Source organism: Dermochelys coriacea, chromosome 28, assembly GCF_009764565.3.
Source record: "Dermochelys coriacea isolate rDerCor1 chromosome 28, rDerCor1.pri.v4, whole genome shotgun sequence".
Classification (NCBI taxonomy): domain Eukaryota; kingdom Metazoa; phylum Chordata; order Testudines; family Dermochelyidae; genus Dermochelys; species Dermochelys coriacea.
In genome coordinates, this window is record NC_050095.1 from 2,261,807 (window position 1) to 2,277,614 (window position 15,808).

At 62.9% G+C, this 15,808-nt stretch overlaps 1 protein-coding gene and 1 long non-coding RNA gene across 2 annotated transcripts in view; one reads left to right on the forward strand and one right to left on the reverse strand.

Annotated features, from left to right (window-relative positions):
- The first annotated feature begins 5,062 nt into the window (after positions 1 to 5,062).
- Positions 5,063 to 6,676, forward strand: LOC119849242 (basic proline-rich protein-like). The gene has a single exon (XM_038386060.1). It carries the CDS (start codon positions 5,063 to 5,065, stop codon positions 6,674 to 6,676), a length of 1,614 nt encoding a protein of 537 aa, XP_038241988.1.
- Positions 6,677 to 13,471: 6,795 nt separating this feature from the next.
- Positions 13,472 to 15,808, reverse strand: part of LOC122457708 — a 16,725-nt gene continuing 14,388 nt past the window's right edge. The window contains exon 2 of the long non-coding RNA XR_006277381.1: positions 13,472 to 15,677. This is a non-coding gene — a long non-coding RNA (uncharacterized LOC122457708). The remainder of the gene's footprint in view (positions 15,678 to 15,808) is intronic.

The following is a 15,808-nucleotide window of genomic DNA, read 5'->3' on the forward strand; positions in this document are numbered from 1 at the left end:
TGGGGGGGGCGGGTTCCCGGCCCAGGAGAACTTGAGATTTCCCAAATTTCCACAAACTGGGGGGCGGGAAGACCCACAATCCAATCCAAAAATCTCATCCGGATCCTTTCTAACCATTTCCCCCAATGTCCTTAGAAACCCACCCTGGATCCTTGACCCGGCCCTTAAAAAAACAAAACCGCATTCCAGAGACGCCTGCTCAAACGGCTCACTCACAGTCACCGGCTACCCCAGGCCCGTCGCTTCCCGATATTCCCCAAAGAGACGAGAACTGAGATGCAGAGATCACGGGAGGCGGATGCAAGGGGGGAGTTGAATCCAGCCCACAAGACCATGCTGGTGAAGTCTTTTTCACATCCCCGGCCTTGGCCGCTCACAATAAGAAAGGGGACAAGGGTGGGGCAGGACCCAACTATTTGTTTGGGGTTTGTACAGCTCCGAGCGCATCTGGGGTAGTCAACAGGCGGACTGCAGGCCAAAGCCAGATTGCCAGATGCCAGGACCAAAGAGACACAGATGGCACCGGGAAGGTGGGAAAGCCATTCAGTAGCGAGCAGCAGGCCTTGGAGCGCGGCATTGGTAAATATTATTTGCTTTGGCAGATAACAGATCCCCGAACAAGAGGCACAAAGGAAACACAGCCTGAGCATGGAGGCACAGATTTGCGCAGCCGGGAGGGACAAAAATATTGACTCTGGCCCAGGCCGGCTGATAAGGCATCCCCTCCGAAGTGGCTTGCTGATAAATATTTGCGTTGTCGACAAATACGAGGAAAGAGGAGCACTCAGCCGGGCGCCCCAGAGCAAACCCTCTGCTCCTGGCACAGCCCAGAGAGTGGGGTCTGCAAACCCAAGCCCCGCCAGGGCCAGAAACGGAGCCGCCGAGAGATCTCGCTTGTATGGTGTCCACAGTACACGAGCACCTCCCGGTCTTTCATGCATTTATCCTGGCAACCCCCCCGAGAGGCAGGGCGGGACGATCACCCCCATTTTATAATTGGGGAAACTGAGGCACGGACCGGCAGCACAGATCTGAGGCCCCTGGGCCCTGTCCCCCGATCTCGCCACGCGTCCCGTTCTCTAACCGCATGCTCTGCGGGACAGGGGCTGGCTGCCCCGAGACACACCATTGCAAACCAGTAGTGCAGCGGGGGCGGGGGAGTTTTGCTATGCTACCACCTCCTGCCTGTTTTCCCACTGCACCATGGAAAAGGCGCACAGCTAGCCTCAGTTTCCCTTCCAGACGGCTCTGAGCCCAAAGGCCTGGCACCCCCGGGAGTCAGACGGGGGGCCCTTTTTGCTGCGGATGGGAGACCCGGGTCCCCCACCTCAATCCTCATCACGAAAACCGGAGCCCTGCTGGATTCACACCCGCGCTCCCCTCCACTCAGCCGCAGCCAGGCGCCTGCAGGTCAAGAGAGGCCCCCCTCCCCACCGGCTACATTGTTTCCTGCCGCCTGGAGACACCTCACTCATCTGCAGGCCCATTCTCCCGCCCCCGCCGGCCCTTTGATGCAGGGCTCTGAAGAGTGGCGGCCCCCCTGACCTCGCCCACTCAGGGGAAGTGCCGTGTTCCTGCCAGGGGTTAATGACACAGGGTGGGCGAGGGGATGACACAGCCGGAAGGGAAAGAATGCTCTGAAGAGTTCACTGCTCCCCCTCCCAGAGCCGGAGAGAGAACCCAGGCGTCCTGGCTCCCAGCCCCCACACCCTCTAACCACTAGGCCCACCGCCTGGGGCGGAGCCATACACCCCACGTCTCCTGCACCCGGTCAGCTGTAACCGGAGCCCCCCTGAGCCAGATTCCTGACATAACCAGGTCACCCGCTCGGGGCTGCGGCAGCTCCATTCACAGGGGCCCTTATGTAACATTTCCCAGCCAGGTACTTGCCGGGCAGCTCCTTACACAACGCGCCAGCCCCCCGGGGGGGCTTTCCAGGAGCTGCGGCATCACCGGAGCCACGCGCCTGCCATTGGCCTGTACCCAGGAGGGTGGAGGATGTGGGTCAGGCATAAAAGCTGCCCGCCCCAGGCCCTGCGTGTGCCGTGTGGAAATAAACCAAGGCAGAGCGCCGAGAACACCATGTTCTCTCGGCTTAACCACAGGCTGGTCGGGAGCCAGCGACTCCCACCCCTGCTCTCCCATGCTAAGTTATTCCTTGGCTGCTCCCGGAGCCAGGGAGAGAACTCAGGAGTCCTGGCTCCCAGCCCCCCCCTGCTCTAACCACTAGCCCCTACTCCCCTCCCAGAATCACCACAGCAGGTAGACAGACACACGCTAGCTCACTGAAATCAGCAGCTGGGGTGGGGGCAGGTGGGTTTCTTGCCCACCTGTTGTATACGGCTGGCCTTAGCACGCTCCAAGCCTCAGTGTAGACGTGCCCCAGGCATCACCCCTTCTCTGCCCCACCAAACCCACTCCAGCACCACCCCTGCCGTCGGGCCTCGAACCGACAGCAGCCTCAACCCGCCAGGCCGAGCAAACCTGGACTCGTAGCTAGGTGGGACTGGAGAACAGCCAGCGCGGAGCAGGAAGCAGGCCGACGAGCCCTGCACGTAGGAAAACACGGCACCATGCCCCCGCTCTGCTAACACACCCCTCTGTGCCAACAAATACCAACCGCTCCAGTAACCTCTGCCCTACTGTATTTTTCATTATGGCAATTTCGCAGGCTGACACACACCGGGGCTAGGGAAGGATTGCAACATTTACAGTAACCCCGGCACGCTGGCTCTTTCCAAAACAACCCGTGACGTGCAGAAAGCTCACCCGCGTGCTTTTAGCCGGCCCGGTGCGAACAGCCTGCAATTACCTGGGACACGCGGGAGATTTGGCGTCCCCAAACACGGGGCAGAATTCCGCTGGCTTTGTACAAAGCCCCGGGCTAGTGCCCGACGATCGGGCTCTCTCCTGGAGGGAGAGATCCGTTCCTCCGGGTCATCCCGAGCTGGACAAAACCAGCAATTTAGGAGGTGCCTCTTTTAGGAACAGAACCGACGGCATTTAATTCGGGCCTGGCGAGCGGTAAGGCTCCCAGGAAGAACCCATGATCCTCTTGACACTCCGGGGCATGGACGTTCTCTGCCGTAATCCGTACGCCGGCAGCCCATCATCAGCTAAGCTGGTTTTTTTTAGGCGGCACATCTTGTGCCGCAGTCCGTCCCCCACCCGGTGTGTACTATTCCACCCCCCCCACAAAGGTCAAAGGGCACTGAAGAATCCAGCACTGGGCAGGCCTGCAGGGTGCACGCTGCCTCCTGGCTGGCGGATGGGGCTCTTCTTGTTTGGGCCCAGGAGGAACCGGGACGGAAAATGTCAGCCCGGCTCTTTTCGGTACAAAGCTGGGAGATTTCCCAAAAGGAGAGGGGGTATTTACTAGGTCCAGCAACTGGCAAGGAAGGACTGTGAGACCTGCTCCTCTGGATCCCCACGGAGCCTAATTGCCCCGAAAAGCTGCAAGCCAGGTGTCCTGGGTTCTCTCCCCAGTTCTGGGAGGGGAGAGGGGGCTGGTGGGTTAGAGCCGGAACCAGGACTCCTGGGTTCTCCCCCCGGCTCTGGGACGGGAGTGGGGGGTTAGAGCGGAGGGGGGGTGGATCCAGGACTCCTGGGTTCTCTCCCCACTTCTGGGAGGGGAGTGGGGGCTAGTGGGTTAGAGCCGGGGCGATGGGAGCCAGGACTCCTGGGGCTTTGCCATTGTGTGCTCCTGCGTCACTATCCTTGACGCGCGCGCGCACACACACACACACACACACACACACACAAAGAGAGCAGCTCACATACAGAGCAAGGGTGGGGGAAACGCGCCGGGAGCCTCCTGGGGCCGTGCCACACAAACAGCCCTCGCCCCCCGACATGCTGCTTTCCCGGGGCTCCGGGCCGGCCAGCCGGGGGGGGGGAAATCACACAGTGACTCAGTCGCAGAGGCGAGCTGGCCCGGATTACATAAACCACTCGCGGCGATTATGAAAGGGGCCCACACGCACTTGTCAGCCCCAGCCACGGGGGCTAGCCAACTCATCTGCAGGGGGGGCTCTCTCCATCCTCCCCCCTCCTGCCCCAGAGCACGGCGAGAGGCTAGGCAGGTGTGGGACGCTGAGATGCAGCTAGCTCTGGGGTGGGGCACTGATTGTAGCACCACCATCACGCCCCCTATGGAAGCGGGGGAGGGGCCCCTGAACAGCTCCGCTCACCCCACAAGAGGAGCCCACCCTCCCGCTGCTCAGACCCCCACAAGCCCTGTCTGGGAACCCCCCAAAACTCCCCCACAATGCCATCAGCTCCCAATGCACCCTCATCAGCCCTTCCCCCATGCACAACTCCTAGCAACTTAGCATGCCCCCGGCCCCGCGCACAGAGCCTCCAGCTTCTAGTGACCCCCAGCCTGCCCCCCCCCCCACATATGTCATGTCAGGAACATTCAAGGGAGAGGGGTGTGAAGCTGTGTCCATGAGAAGGTGGTTGAGGGGAGGTGCTTCCCCCCAGTGCCTTCTCCCATAGACCCCCAACTCCACTCCCCCCGCTGATGACCTGTGGGACCCCCACCCCCATAAACCCAGGCCCCCAGAACCTCCCCATCCCCTCTGCCCTACATAACCCCCAGCCCCCCATATAGATGCCGAAGCCAGCCCCTGACTTCCCAGCTCCTCCCCATCCTACAGACACCCCCAAACCTCTTCCCCCTCCCCATGGATGCCCCCCAACAGAAATCCCAGACTCTCTGCACTATGGGACCCCCTCATCCCAGCCCCTCCCCTTATGGGTACTCCTCCAGGCTACTCCTGCCCCCCACAATAAAGGACCTTTCCAGCCACCCCTCAGCCCTATGAAATCCCCCAAAACTTCTTAGCTCCTCCCCTTATGGACCCCCTCATAGCTCCTCTGCACACCCATGCTCCCCAGTCTCTCTACCCTATGGGACCCCCAACTCCCCAAATCCTAGCCGCTCACCCTAGGGATCCCCAGCCTCTCTGCCCTAAAGGTGCCCCCACAGCCTCTCTGCCCTATGAGACCCCCCACAGCCCCCCCCTCACAGCCTCTCTGCCCTATGGGAACCCAAGCCCCCATGGGGCTCAGCCACCCAGTCCCTGTACCTTACCAGACCCTCTGCCCTACGGGACCGCCAGCCCCCACGGCCCCCAGCCCAACAGCCCCTGAGTCCTACAGGACCCCCGGCCCCACGGGACCCCCGGATCGCCCCTCCCCGGCCCCATGGGACCCCCGGATCGCCCCTCCCCGGCCCCACGGGACCCCTGGCCCCACAGATCGCCCCTCCCCGGCCCCACGGGACCCCCGGATCGCCCCTCCCCGGCACCACGGGACCCCCAGATCGCCCCTCCCCGGCACCACGGGACCCCCTGCCCCACGGATCGCCCTCCCGGCCCCACGGATCGCCCCCCACGAGACCCCTGCCCACGGATCGCTCGCCGGCCCCACGGGACCCTATCTCCCCCGGCCACCCCCACGAGGACCGCGGCCCCACGGATCGCCCCCCACGGGACCCCCATATCCCCCCCCCCGGCCCCACGAGACCCCGGCCCCACGGATCGCCCTCCCCGGCACCACGGGACCCCAGATCGCCCCTCCCCGGCCCCACGGGACCCCCTGCCCCACGGATCGCCCCTCCCCGGCACCACGGGACCCCCAGATCGCCCCTCCCCGGCCCCACGGGACCCCCTGCCCCACGGATCGCCCCTCCCCGGCCCCACGGATCGCCCCCCACGAGACCCCCTGCCCCACGGATCGCCCCTCCCCGGCCCCACGGGACCCCCATATCTCCCCCACCGGCCCCACGAGACCGCCGGCCCCACGGATCGCCCCCCACGGGACCCCCATATCTCCCCCCCCCCGGCCCCACGAGACCCCCGGCCCCACGGATCGCCCCTCCCCGGCACCACGGGACCCCCAGATCGCCCCTCCCCGGCCCCACGGGACCCCCTGCCCCACGGATCGCCCCTCCCCGGCACCACGGGACCCCCAGATCGCCCCTCCCCGGCCCCACGGGACCCCCTGCCCCACGGATCGCCCCTCCCCGGCCCCACGGATCGCCCCCCACGAGACCCCCTGCCCCACGGATCGCCCCTCCCCGGCCCCACGGGACCCCCATATCTCCCCCACCGGCCCCACGAGACCGCCGGCCCCACGGATCGCCCCCCACGGGACCCCCATATCTCCCCCCCGGCCCCACGAGACCACCCGGCCCACGGATCGCCCTCCCGGCCACCACGGGACCCAGATCGCCCCTCCCGGCCCCACGGGCCCCTGCCCACGGATCGCCCCTCCGGCACCACGGGACCCAGATCGCCCCTCCCGGCCCACGGGACCCTGCCCCACGGATCGCCCTCCCCGGCCCCACGGATCGCCCCACGAGACCCCCTGCCCACGGATCGCCCCTCCCCGGCCCCACGGGACCCCCATATCTCCCCCACCGGCCCCACGAGACCCCCGGCCCCACGGATCGCCCCCCACGGGACCCCCGGCCCCACGGATCGCCCCACTCACCGCGGCGCCGCTCCCCGTCTGTCCCTTCGGCTGCTCAGCCCCATGCCCAGCCCCGCCCCCCGCCACTCGCCTCCATTGGCCGCCGCTGGCCCCGCCCCTCTCGCCGCCCATTGGCCGTCCGGCAGCTCGGCGGCTCCCATTGGCCGGCCGGGCCCCGCGCATGCAGGCGGCCGCGTGAGGCCGCCCGGCCCCGCCCCCGAGGGGCGCGTCCCGGCCGGGCATGCAGGGCCGCGCGTGATCCGGCCCCGCCTCCCGCCGCGGCCCATTGGCCCGCGCCCCGCCCGGCCCCGCCCCGCCGGCCGTCCATTGGCCGGCGCCTCTCCGCAGCGGCAGCTGGGGGGACACGTGCGGGCCGGGCGCACGTGGCAAGCGGCGGGCAGCAGGCGGGGGCGGGGCTAGTGAGGGGACGGGGAGCCCGGACGCCTGGGTTCCATCCGGGGCTCTGGGAGAGGAGGCGAAGCTGCCCTGACCCCAGCAGCCCCATTTCTCGGCTGCAGCCAGCCTGGCTCTGTACCCACCTGTCCCTGGCCGAGCCCGTGGGCCTCCCTTCTGCCCCGGCTCTAACCCCCCGCCCCCGCCCCCCTCCCCGAGCTGGGGGAGAACCCAGGAGTCCGGGCTCCCAGCCCCCCCCGCTCTAACCCCTAGCCCCCACTGCCCCCCTCCCAGAGCTGGGGGAGAACCCAGGAGTCCTGGCTCCCAGCCCCCGCCCCCCTCCCAGAGCTGGGGGAGAACCCAGGAGTCCGGGCTCCCAGCCCCCCCCGCTCTAACCCCCAGCCCCCACTGCCCCCCTCCCCGAGCCGGGAACGGAACCCAGGAGTCCGGGCTCCCAGCCCCCCCCCCGCTCTAACCCCCAGCCCCCGCCCCCCTCCCAGAGCTGGGGGAGAACCCAGGAGTCCTGGCTCCCAGCCCCCCCCCCGCTCTAACCCCCAGCCCCCGCCCCCCTCCCAGAGCTGGGGGAGAACCCAGGAGTCCTGGCTCCCAGCCCCCGCCCCCCTCCCAGAGCTGGGGGAGAACCCAGGAGTCCTGGCTCCCAGCCCCCGCCCCCCTCCCAGAGCTGGGGGGAGAACCCAGGAGTCCTGGCTCCCAGCCCCCCCCGCTCTAACCCCCAGCCCCCGCCCCCCTCCCAGAGCTGGGGGAGAACCCAGGAGTCCTGGCTCCCAGCCCCCCCCCGCTCTAACCCCCAGCCCCCACCCCCCTCCCAGAGCTGGGGGAGAACCCAGGAGTCCTGGCTCCCAGCCCCCACCCCCCTCCTAGAGCTGGGGGAGAACCCAGGAGTCCTGGCTCCCAGCCCCCCCTGCTCTAACCCACCAGCCCCCGCCCCCCTCCTAGAGCTGGGGGAGAACCCAGGAGTCCTGGCTCCCAGCCCCCCCTGCTCTAACCCACCAGCCCCCGCCCCGCTCCTAGAGCTGGGGGAGAACCCAGGAGTCCTGGCTCCCAGCCCCCCCCCCCTCTAACCACCAGCCCCTGCCCCCCTCCCAGAGCTGGGGGAGAACCCAGGAGTCCTGGCTCCCAGCCCCCCCTGCTCTAACCACCAGCCCCCGCCCCCCTCCTAGAGCTGGGGGAGAACCCAGGAGTCCTGGCTCCTAGCCCCCCCCGCTCTAACCACCAGCCCCCGACCCCCTCCCAGAGCTGGGGGAGAACCCAGGAGTCCTGGCTCCCAGCCCCCCCTGCTCTAACCCACCAGCCCCCACCCCCCTCCTGGAGCTGGGGGAGAACCCAGGAGTCCTGGCTCCCAGCCCCCCCTCCCAGAGCCGGGGAGAGAACCCAGGAGTCCTGGCTCCCAGCCCCCCCTCCCAGAGCCGGGGAGAGAACCCAGGAGTCCTGGCTCCCTGCCCCCACTCCAACCACTAGGCTCCAGCCTCCAATCAGCGCTGTCCAGGAAAATGTGTCTCAGCCACTCCTCTGGGCCAGGAGGCAGGTGAGGCTCCCCACAGCTCATGGGGCTGTGTTCAGGAATAGGAGGTCCCAGACCTGGGGCAGGCCCTGCCCCACTCCGTGGGTGGTAGGAGCTGGGGTGGGGTCTGGGGAGCTAGGTTAGGAGGCCAGAACGCCTTGTTCCCTCTGCTCTGGGACATCTATTAATATCTGGAGCTGAGACAACCCCAGGCTTTGGCTCTGTGGCACCAACCAGGCAAGCAGCAATCCGGCTCTGGCAGCTGGCTGGGGCCTACACCTTGGATCATTCCAACCCCCTGACCCTGGCTCCCTGGTGTAGCTTCAACCTTATGCCCAATCCTGGCCCCTCCCTCAGCTGGAAATCAGGTGCAGGAACCTGAGGGACTTGGTGCAGAATCCAGCGTGTGAAATCGTAGAAATCGGGAGGATTTTGGGGCAGGATCCAGCGTGAGAGACGTAGAAATCAGGAGGATTTGGGGCAGAATCCAGCCCAAGAGACATAGAAATCGGGAGGATTTTAGTGCAGAATCCAGCATGCGAGATGTGGAAATCAGGAGGATTTGGGGCAGAATCCAGCGTGTAAGATGTAGAAATCGGGAGGATTTTGGGGCAGAATTCAGTGTGCGCGATTTAGAAATTGGGAGGATTTTGGGGCAGGATCTAGCGCAAGAGGTATAGAAATCAGGAGGATTTGGGGCAGAATCCAGCACAAGAGACTTAGAAATCGGGAGGATTTGGGGGCAGGATCCAGCGCGAGAGACATAGAAATCGGGAGGATTTGGGGGCAGGATCCAGCGCGAGAGACATAGAAATCGGGAGGATTTTGGGGCAGAATCCAGCGTGAGAGACGTAGACATTGGGAGGATTTGGGGCAGAATCCAGCACAAGAGACTTAGAAATCAGGAGGATTTGGGGCAGAATCTAGCATGCGAGATGTGGAAATCGGGAGGATTTGGGGCAGAATCTAGCATGCGAGATGTGGAAATCGGGAGGATTTGGGGCAGAATCTAGCATGCGAGATGTGGAAATCGGGAGGATTTGGGACAGAATCCAGCGTGCGAGATGTAGAAATCGGGAGGATTTGGGGCAGAATCCAGCGGGTGTGATGCCAAAATTGTGGGGATTTGGTGCAGGATCTAGCGTGCGAGACAAAGAAATCAGGAGGATTTGGGGGCAGGATCCAGCGCAAGAGACGTAGAAATCGGGAGGATTTGGTGCAGAATTTAGCATGTGAGATGTGGAAATCGGGAGGATTTGGGGCAAAATCCAGTGTGTGAGATGTAGAAATCGGGAGGATTTGGGGGCAGGATCCAGCATGAGAGACGTAGAAATCGGGAGGATTTGGGGCAGAATTCAGTGTGCGCAATTTAGAAATCGAGAGGATTTTGGGACAGGATCCAGCGCAAGAGACGTAGAAATTGTGAGGATTTGGGACAGAATCCAGCACGAGAGACATAGAAATCGGGAGGATTTTGGTGCAGAATCTAGCATGCGAGATGTGGAAATCGGGAGGATTTGGGGCAGAATCCAGCGTACGAGATGTGGAAATCGGGAGGATTTGGGGCAGAATCCAGCATGCGAGATGTGGAAATCGGGAGGATTTGGGGCAGAATCCAGCATGCGAGATGTAGAAATCGGGAGGATTTGGGGCAGAATCCAGCACGAGAGACATAGAAATCGGGAGGATTTTGGTGCAGAATCTAGCATGCGAGATGTGGAAATCGGGAGGATTTGGGGCAGAATCCAGCATGAGAGACATAGAAATCGGGAGGATTTTCGTGCAGAATCCAGCATGCGAGATGTGGAAATCGGGAGGATTTGGGGCAGAATCCAGCGTACGAGATGTGGAAATCGGGAGGATTTGGGGCAGAATCCAGCGTACGAGATGTGGAAATTGGGAGGATTTGGGGCAGAATCCAGCATGCGAGATGTGGAAATCGGGAGGATTTGGGGCAGAATCCAGCGTGCGAGATGTGGAAATCGGGAGGATTTGGGGCAGAATCCAGCGTGCGAGATGTGGAAATCGGGAGGATTTGGGGCAGAATCCAGCGTGCGAGATGTGGAAATCGGGAGGATTTGGGGCAGAATCCAGCGTGCGAGATGTGGAAATCGGGAGGATTTGGGGCAGAATCCAGCGTGCGAGATGTGGAAATTGGGAGGATTTGGGGCAGGATCCAGCGGGTGTGATGCCAAAATCGTGGGCATTTGGTGCAGGGTCCAGTGCATATGATGCTGAAATCGGGGGGAACACCAAGGGGTACAATGAGCGACCGAAGCTGAAGGACAACGTTCCCACAAGAACAAGTGTCTAGAAACTGGCCCTGGATAAATTCAGGCTGGACATTAGAAGGTTTCTCACCATCCGCAGGGTGATCTTCTGGGACTGTCTCCCACTGGGAATTGCAGGGGGGCAAACAGCTTAATTAGTCATAAGAAGGAGCTGGGCAAATGGATGAGGGCCATTGTATGGCAGGGTTGCTTGGGAGGGTGGAGAGTGAGGCTCGGGAGTCCTGAGGTGGAGGGAAACGCATTCAATTTTCACTCTTATGTTCTGAAGATCTCAGGCTTCAGGGCGCTGGCTGGTCGCCTGCAGGGGTCAGGAAGGAATCCCCCTCCCCACCTGCCCAGTATATTCTGTTTGTTTTTCTCTCTTTCTTCTGGAGCATCGGGGATGGCCATGCCAGAGATGGGATGCTGGGTGGGTGGCTGGGCCAGGGATCTGAGTTGGCACCAAGAGTTGTTTCTCTCCAATGTTTGGCTGGCTGGGCCGTTTGGTGTGCGGGGCTTGGTGGCCTCTGAGGTGAGGTACAGGGAGTCCCTCCCTTCTGGACTTCAGTGCTATGATTTTGTATAATCAGGGGGTCTTTGGTGGAGAATTGAGCATGACACACAGAAATCAGGGTGATTTCGTGGAGAATTCAGTGGGGATTTGGTGCAGATATCAGCATGGGAGCTGGTAATCAGGGATTCTGTGCAAAATGGAAATTGGGGGGATTTGGGTGCAGAATTCAATAAGTGTGACTTAGGAAGCAGGAGAAACTAGTGCAGAATTCAGTAGGTTTGAAACAGAAATCGGGTATGTGATGGAGAATTCAGTGTCGGTGATGGAAATCAGGGAATTTGGATGCAGAATTCAGTAAGTGTGAAACAGAAATCAGGGAATTTGGATGCAGGATTCAGTGTGTGAGACAAGGCAAGGGGAACGGGTGCAGAATCAAACAGGTGACACAGAAATCAGGGCACGCTGATGCAGAATTCAGTGTGTGCCACACAAAAGTCAGAGAAATGCAGTGCAGAAATCAGGGGGCTTGGGTGCCAAATCCCAAAAGCGTGCCGTAGAAAGCAGAGGGGCGGTGGAGATTGGTTGTTGAGGCAGTGTTCAGAGCGGGCGAAGCAGAAATCAGTGGATTCTTCAAGCACGTATCCGGGTGGAGCCCGCCCTGTGCCCATGAGATCAGGCTCTTTTGGCCAGCGGTGCCCGTTGTGCCCTTGCCCAGCTGTAGGCAAAGGGAAGAGCCGATCCAGCCAACCCCTCCGTCCCCTTTCATTGCCTGGAGGAAGGTGGCATTCAGCCCTGCCCGCCTAAGCCAGATGGGCAGGGCCCATGGGGGGAGTTTGCCTTCTTGTCCAGCGTGGGGCACCGATGCCCTGCCGGGCTCACCTTTGCAGGGATATCAGGGCTCCCCCCACCCTCGGTCTCTTGTGAACTGTGCCAGTTTAGTTAGCTGTGGGGTGAAAGGCTTTGGGCGTGGGGCACATTGCAGGGGGAGCTGAGTGAAATGGATGGGTCCGTGCTAGCCAGAGTCGCTAGAACCCACCCCCCTCCCAGAGCCAGGTAGAGAACCCAGGAGTCCTGGCTCCCAGTCCCCCTGCTCTAACCTACCAGATCCCACTCCCCTCCCAGAGCCAGGGAGAGGACCCAGGAGTCCTGGCTCCCAACCACAAGAGAGCCCGTGGGTGCTGCCCAGTGTCCCCCTGGGTTCCAGTTCCCAGCTCAGCACTGGAACCAGTCAAGGCTCCCTTGGTCCCAGCTGTAGCCAGGTGGGAATGGGGCTGTGGCCCTGCCCCCTTTCTCTAGCAGTGGGGAAGTTCGCCCCCTGCTGGCAGGCCCCGGCACTCGCCCAGCTCCGCTGAGTGAGTGGGAGGCTTGATTTCTTAACAAGGTCAGTTGTGGGGAAGAGGAGCCAGGACTCCTGGGTTCTCTCCCTGGCTCTGGGAGGGGAGTGGGGGCTGGGGGTTAGAGCGGGGGGGGGGGGGGATGGGAGCCAGGACTCCTGGGTTCTCTCTCTGGCTCTGGGAGGGGAGCGGGGGCTGGTGGGTTAGAGCTGGGGGGGGCTGGGAGCTGGGACTCCTGTTATGAACTGGGCCAAACCTTGTTATGGGTGGAGTTAAAACCTCACTGAGATTGATAGGCATGAGCCCCCCCCCCCTTCAATTAACAGAACTGGAAGCATAAATCAACCCTGAAGCCAAACGCATTCCTGGGGGCGGGGGGGTTACGGGAAGGGCAACCCACCCCCAGCACCTGAGTGGGAGAAGAGGCTTGGGGCTGATTTTGGAGGAGCAGCACGTTGGAAGTGGAGGGCAGGTCCAAAAACGCCCGACGCCAGCCAGCCCTACATCCAACCGGAATAGCCCCGGGGCACTGAGATTTCACTAGCCGCTTGGGTCAAAGTGGGACCAGGCCCCAATCCTGGCACGGGGAGTGGGGGGCTAGTGATTGGGGGAGGCGGCTGGAACTGGGTGTTCGGACTCCAGGGTTCTCCCCCTGGTTCTGAGGGTTGCGGGATTCGTGGCAGGAGGGGGAACGGTGAATCTCAGACACTAACCCCCTTATTTCCAGATGGTTGTGTGGACAGAAAAAAATGCAGCCACCTCTGGGGTGGGGCGGGGCAGCTGGTTATCCAGGGACCCCTTGCTGAGGGCTGATGTAACCACATATGGGGTAGGGGGGCTCGTCCACGGATCCCTTGCCTGGCACCAAGATGCAGCCACCTCTGGGGCGGGGCGATTGATTATCCAGGGCTTCCCCCCAGGACGGACGGCAGCACAGACAGACAGACGGACGGACAGCAGCTTGGGCTTTCTCCACAGGACATTTATTGTACATTTTCACAGCATAAAGTCACTCCCCGTTCCCTCCAGGGGGTGCCTTGCCCCCCCCCGCCTGCTGCTGGGGAGCGCATGGGGGCAAGACCAACCCCCTCCCATCCCTCCAGCTAGGTCTAGGGGAATCCAGCCAGCTCTGCCCCCCCCCACTCTCATCCCAGGTGCCTTTAGAATTAGGGGGCACTGGTCCCACCGTGGGTCACGGTGGACCCTGTGCCCCCAAAGCCAAGGGGCAGCAGTGACACCTGCCCCCCGGCCAAGGGAAAACACAGCCTGGGATCTGCCCCCCCACTCTCTGTTCCCCAGCAGTTCACAATCCACGCAGCCTGGTTGAAGGGACCCCCAGGGCACCCCGCTGCCAAGCCAGCCTCACAGAGGGCAGAGCCAGCCAGGTCCTTAGCTCCCGCGTTCCCTCCAGATGGGGAGCAGAGGACCCGCCAGGCTGCGCCCTGCCAAAGCGGGCATCGTAGGGGATCCCCTGCCAATGTCCCTCCAAGCTGGTGGGGGGGGGGGCAATCCGCCCCCCCCCCCCCAGCGAGCACTCAGCCTGGAGAGTCCAGCAGGACACAGTCACACGTCATGTCTCCTAAGCGGGTGTGTGTGTGTGTGTGCGGGGGGGGGATCGTTCTATAGGGGTTGGCGGGCGGAGGGGTCGTGCTGAGGGGTTGGCGGGGGGAGGGGTCGCGCTATGGGGCTGTCTCGGAGCTGGGAGAGGTTTAGCGCTATGGGGCTAGCAAGGAAGGTTTAATGCTACAGATGACTGACTCGAGGGGCTGAGGGAGGGGGACAGGGCAAGGTGGGGGTGACTCATCACACGACACAGGGATACATTGCAGAGCTGCTCAGGGATCGCCCCCTGCTGGCCACCAGGGGAACCCCCCATTAGCGGGTGGGGAAGGGGAATGCCCCATCTGTGCCCACTCTGGGGGAGGTGGGGTGGGGGGAAGGAGGTCGCTGGCTCTAGGCTGTGCCTGCTTCTTCCCCCCCGCAAGACAAGACTAATCCAGCCCCCCTGCCCCAGCCAGGCCTGGGCCCTGTTGCTGGGTGGGGGGCACTCTGGGGTCAGACAGAGTTAATGGGGAGCCAGCCTGCCCCCTCCCTCCACCCCCAGAGGAGAGAAGCTGGAACCGCTGGGCCGTGGAGGAGGGGTGGATTTAGGGGCTCCTCCCCTTTCCCCATGCAACCCCCACCCTAAGAGTCTTAAAGGGCTTGGAGCTGGGGGTGTGACAGCACTGTCCTCTCCCCCACATGAGGTGTGTGTATGTGTATGGGGGGGTAGGAAGATCAACCCCTAGTCCCCCCCCAAAGACAGACTGCACAGTACAGATCCAGGAATTTTACAGAAGCTCACAGGGTCAGGGAGGGGGGAGAGGAAGGTAAAGACACTTATGACACCCCCCCCCTTGTGTGGTGTGAGATGCGGCCAGCTCTGGGGCGGGGAGGCCGGTTATCCAGGGACCCCTCGCCCGGCGCCAAGAGGCGGCCAGCTCTGGGGCGGGGCGGCCGGTTATCCAGGGACCCCTCGCCCGGCGCCAAGAGGCGGCCAGCTCTGGGGCGGGGCGGCCGGTTATCCAGGGACCCCTCGCCCGGCGCGGAGATGCAGCCAACTCTGGGGCGGGCAGCTGTTCATACAGGCGCTGAGACATAGCCAAACTGGGGGACCCAGCTCTCACGTTGCTCTGAAAGGGCAGGGGTGGGCGCTTGAGTTTCTCAGGCTTCTGGGCTCCCCCTATTTTACTTTTTTTTTGGGGGGGGGGGAATTGGTCCTTAAAATATTTAAATTAAAACACTAGACACTGAAAACACCGGCGGGGAGCAGGTATTTTTTGGGGGGGGGCATGACAGCTGTAAATCTAGTAATAAATCTACAAACAGACAAAATATAGAATATATATATATGTATAAATAAGTCAGCCTATATACAGGACGGCCACACGCACCGCAACACACACACACACGCCACGGGGGGGGGCCCGGGGGAGAAGGGGAGGGGGAGGCTGGAAGATATGGCTGAGATCATGGGGGGGGGTCGCAGCCCCTCGCGCCTCTCCCGGCCGCAGCTCCTTTGGGGGGAGGGAGGGGGGGCTTTGGCTTCCGAGGGTCCATTAAGTGCTGAAGTAAACTGGAAAGGAAAGAGACGGGAGCAGAGAGGAGTTAGTTTAAGACGCGGCCACCTCTGGGGCGGGGCGGCTGGTTATACAGGGACCCCTTGGCTGGTGCCGAGACGCGGCCACCTCTGGGGCGGGGCGGCTGGTTATACAGGGACCCCTTGGCTGGTGCCGAGACGCGGCCACCTCTGGGGCGG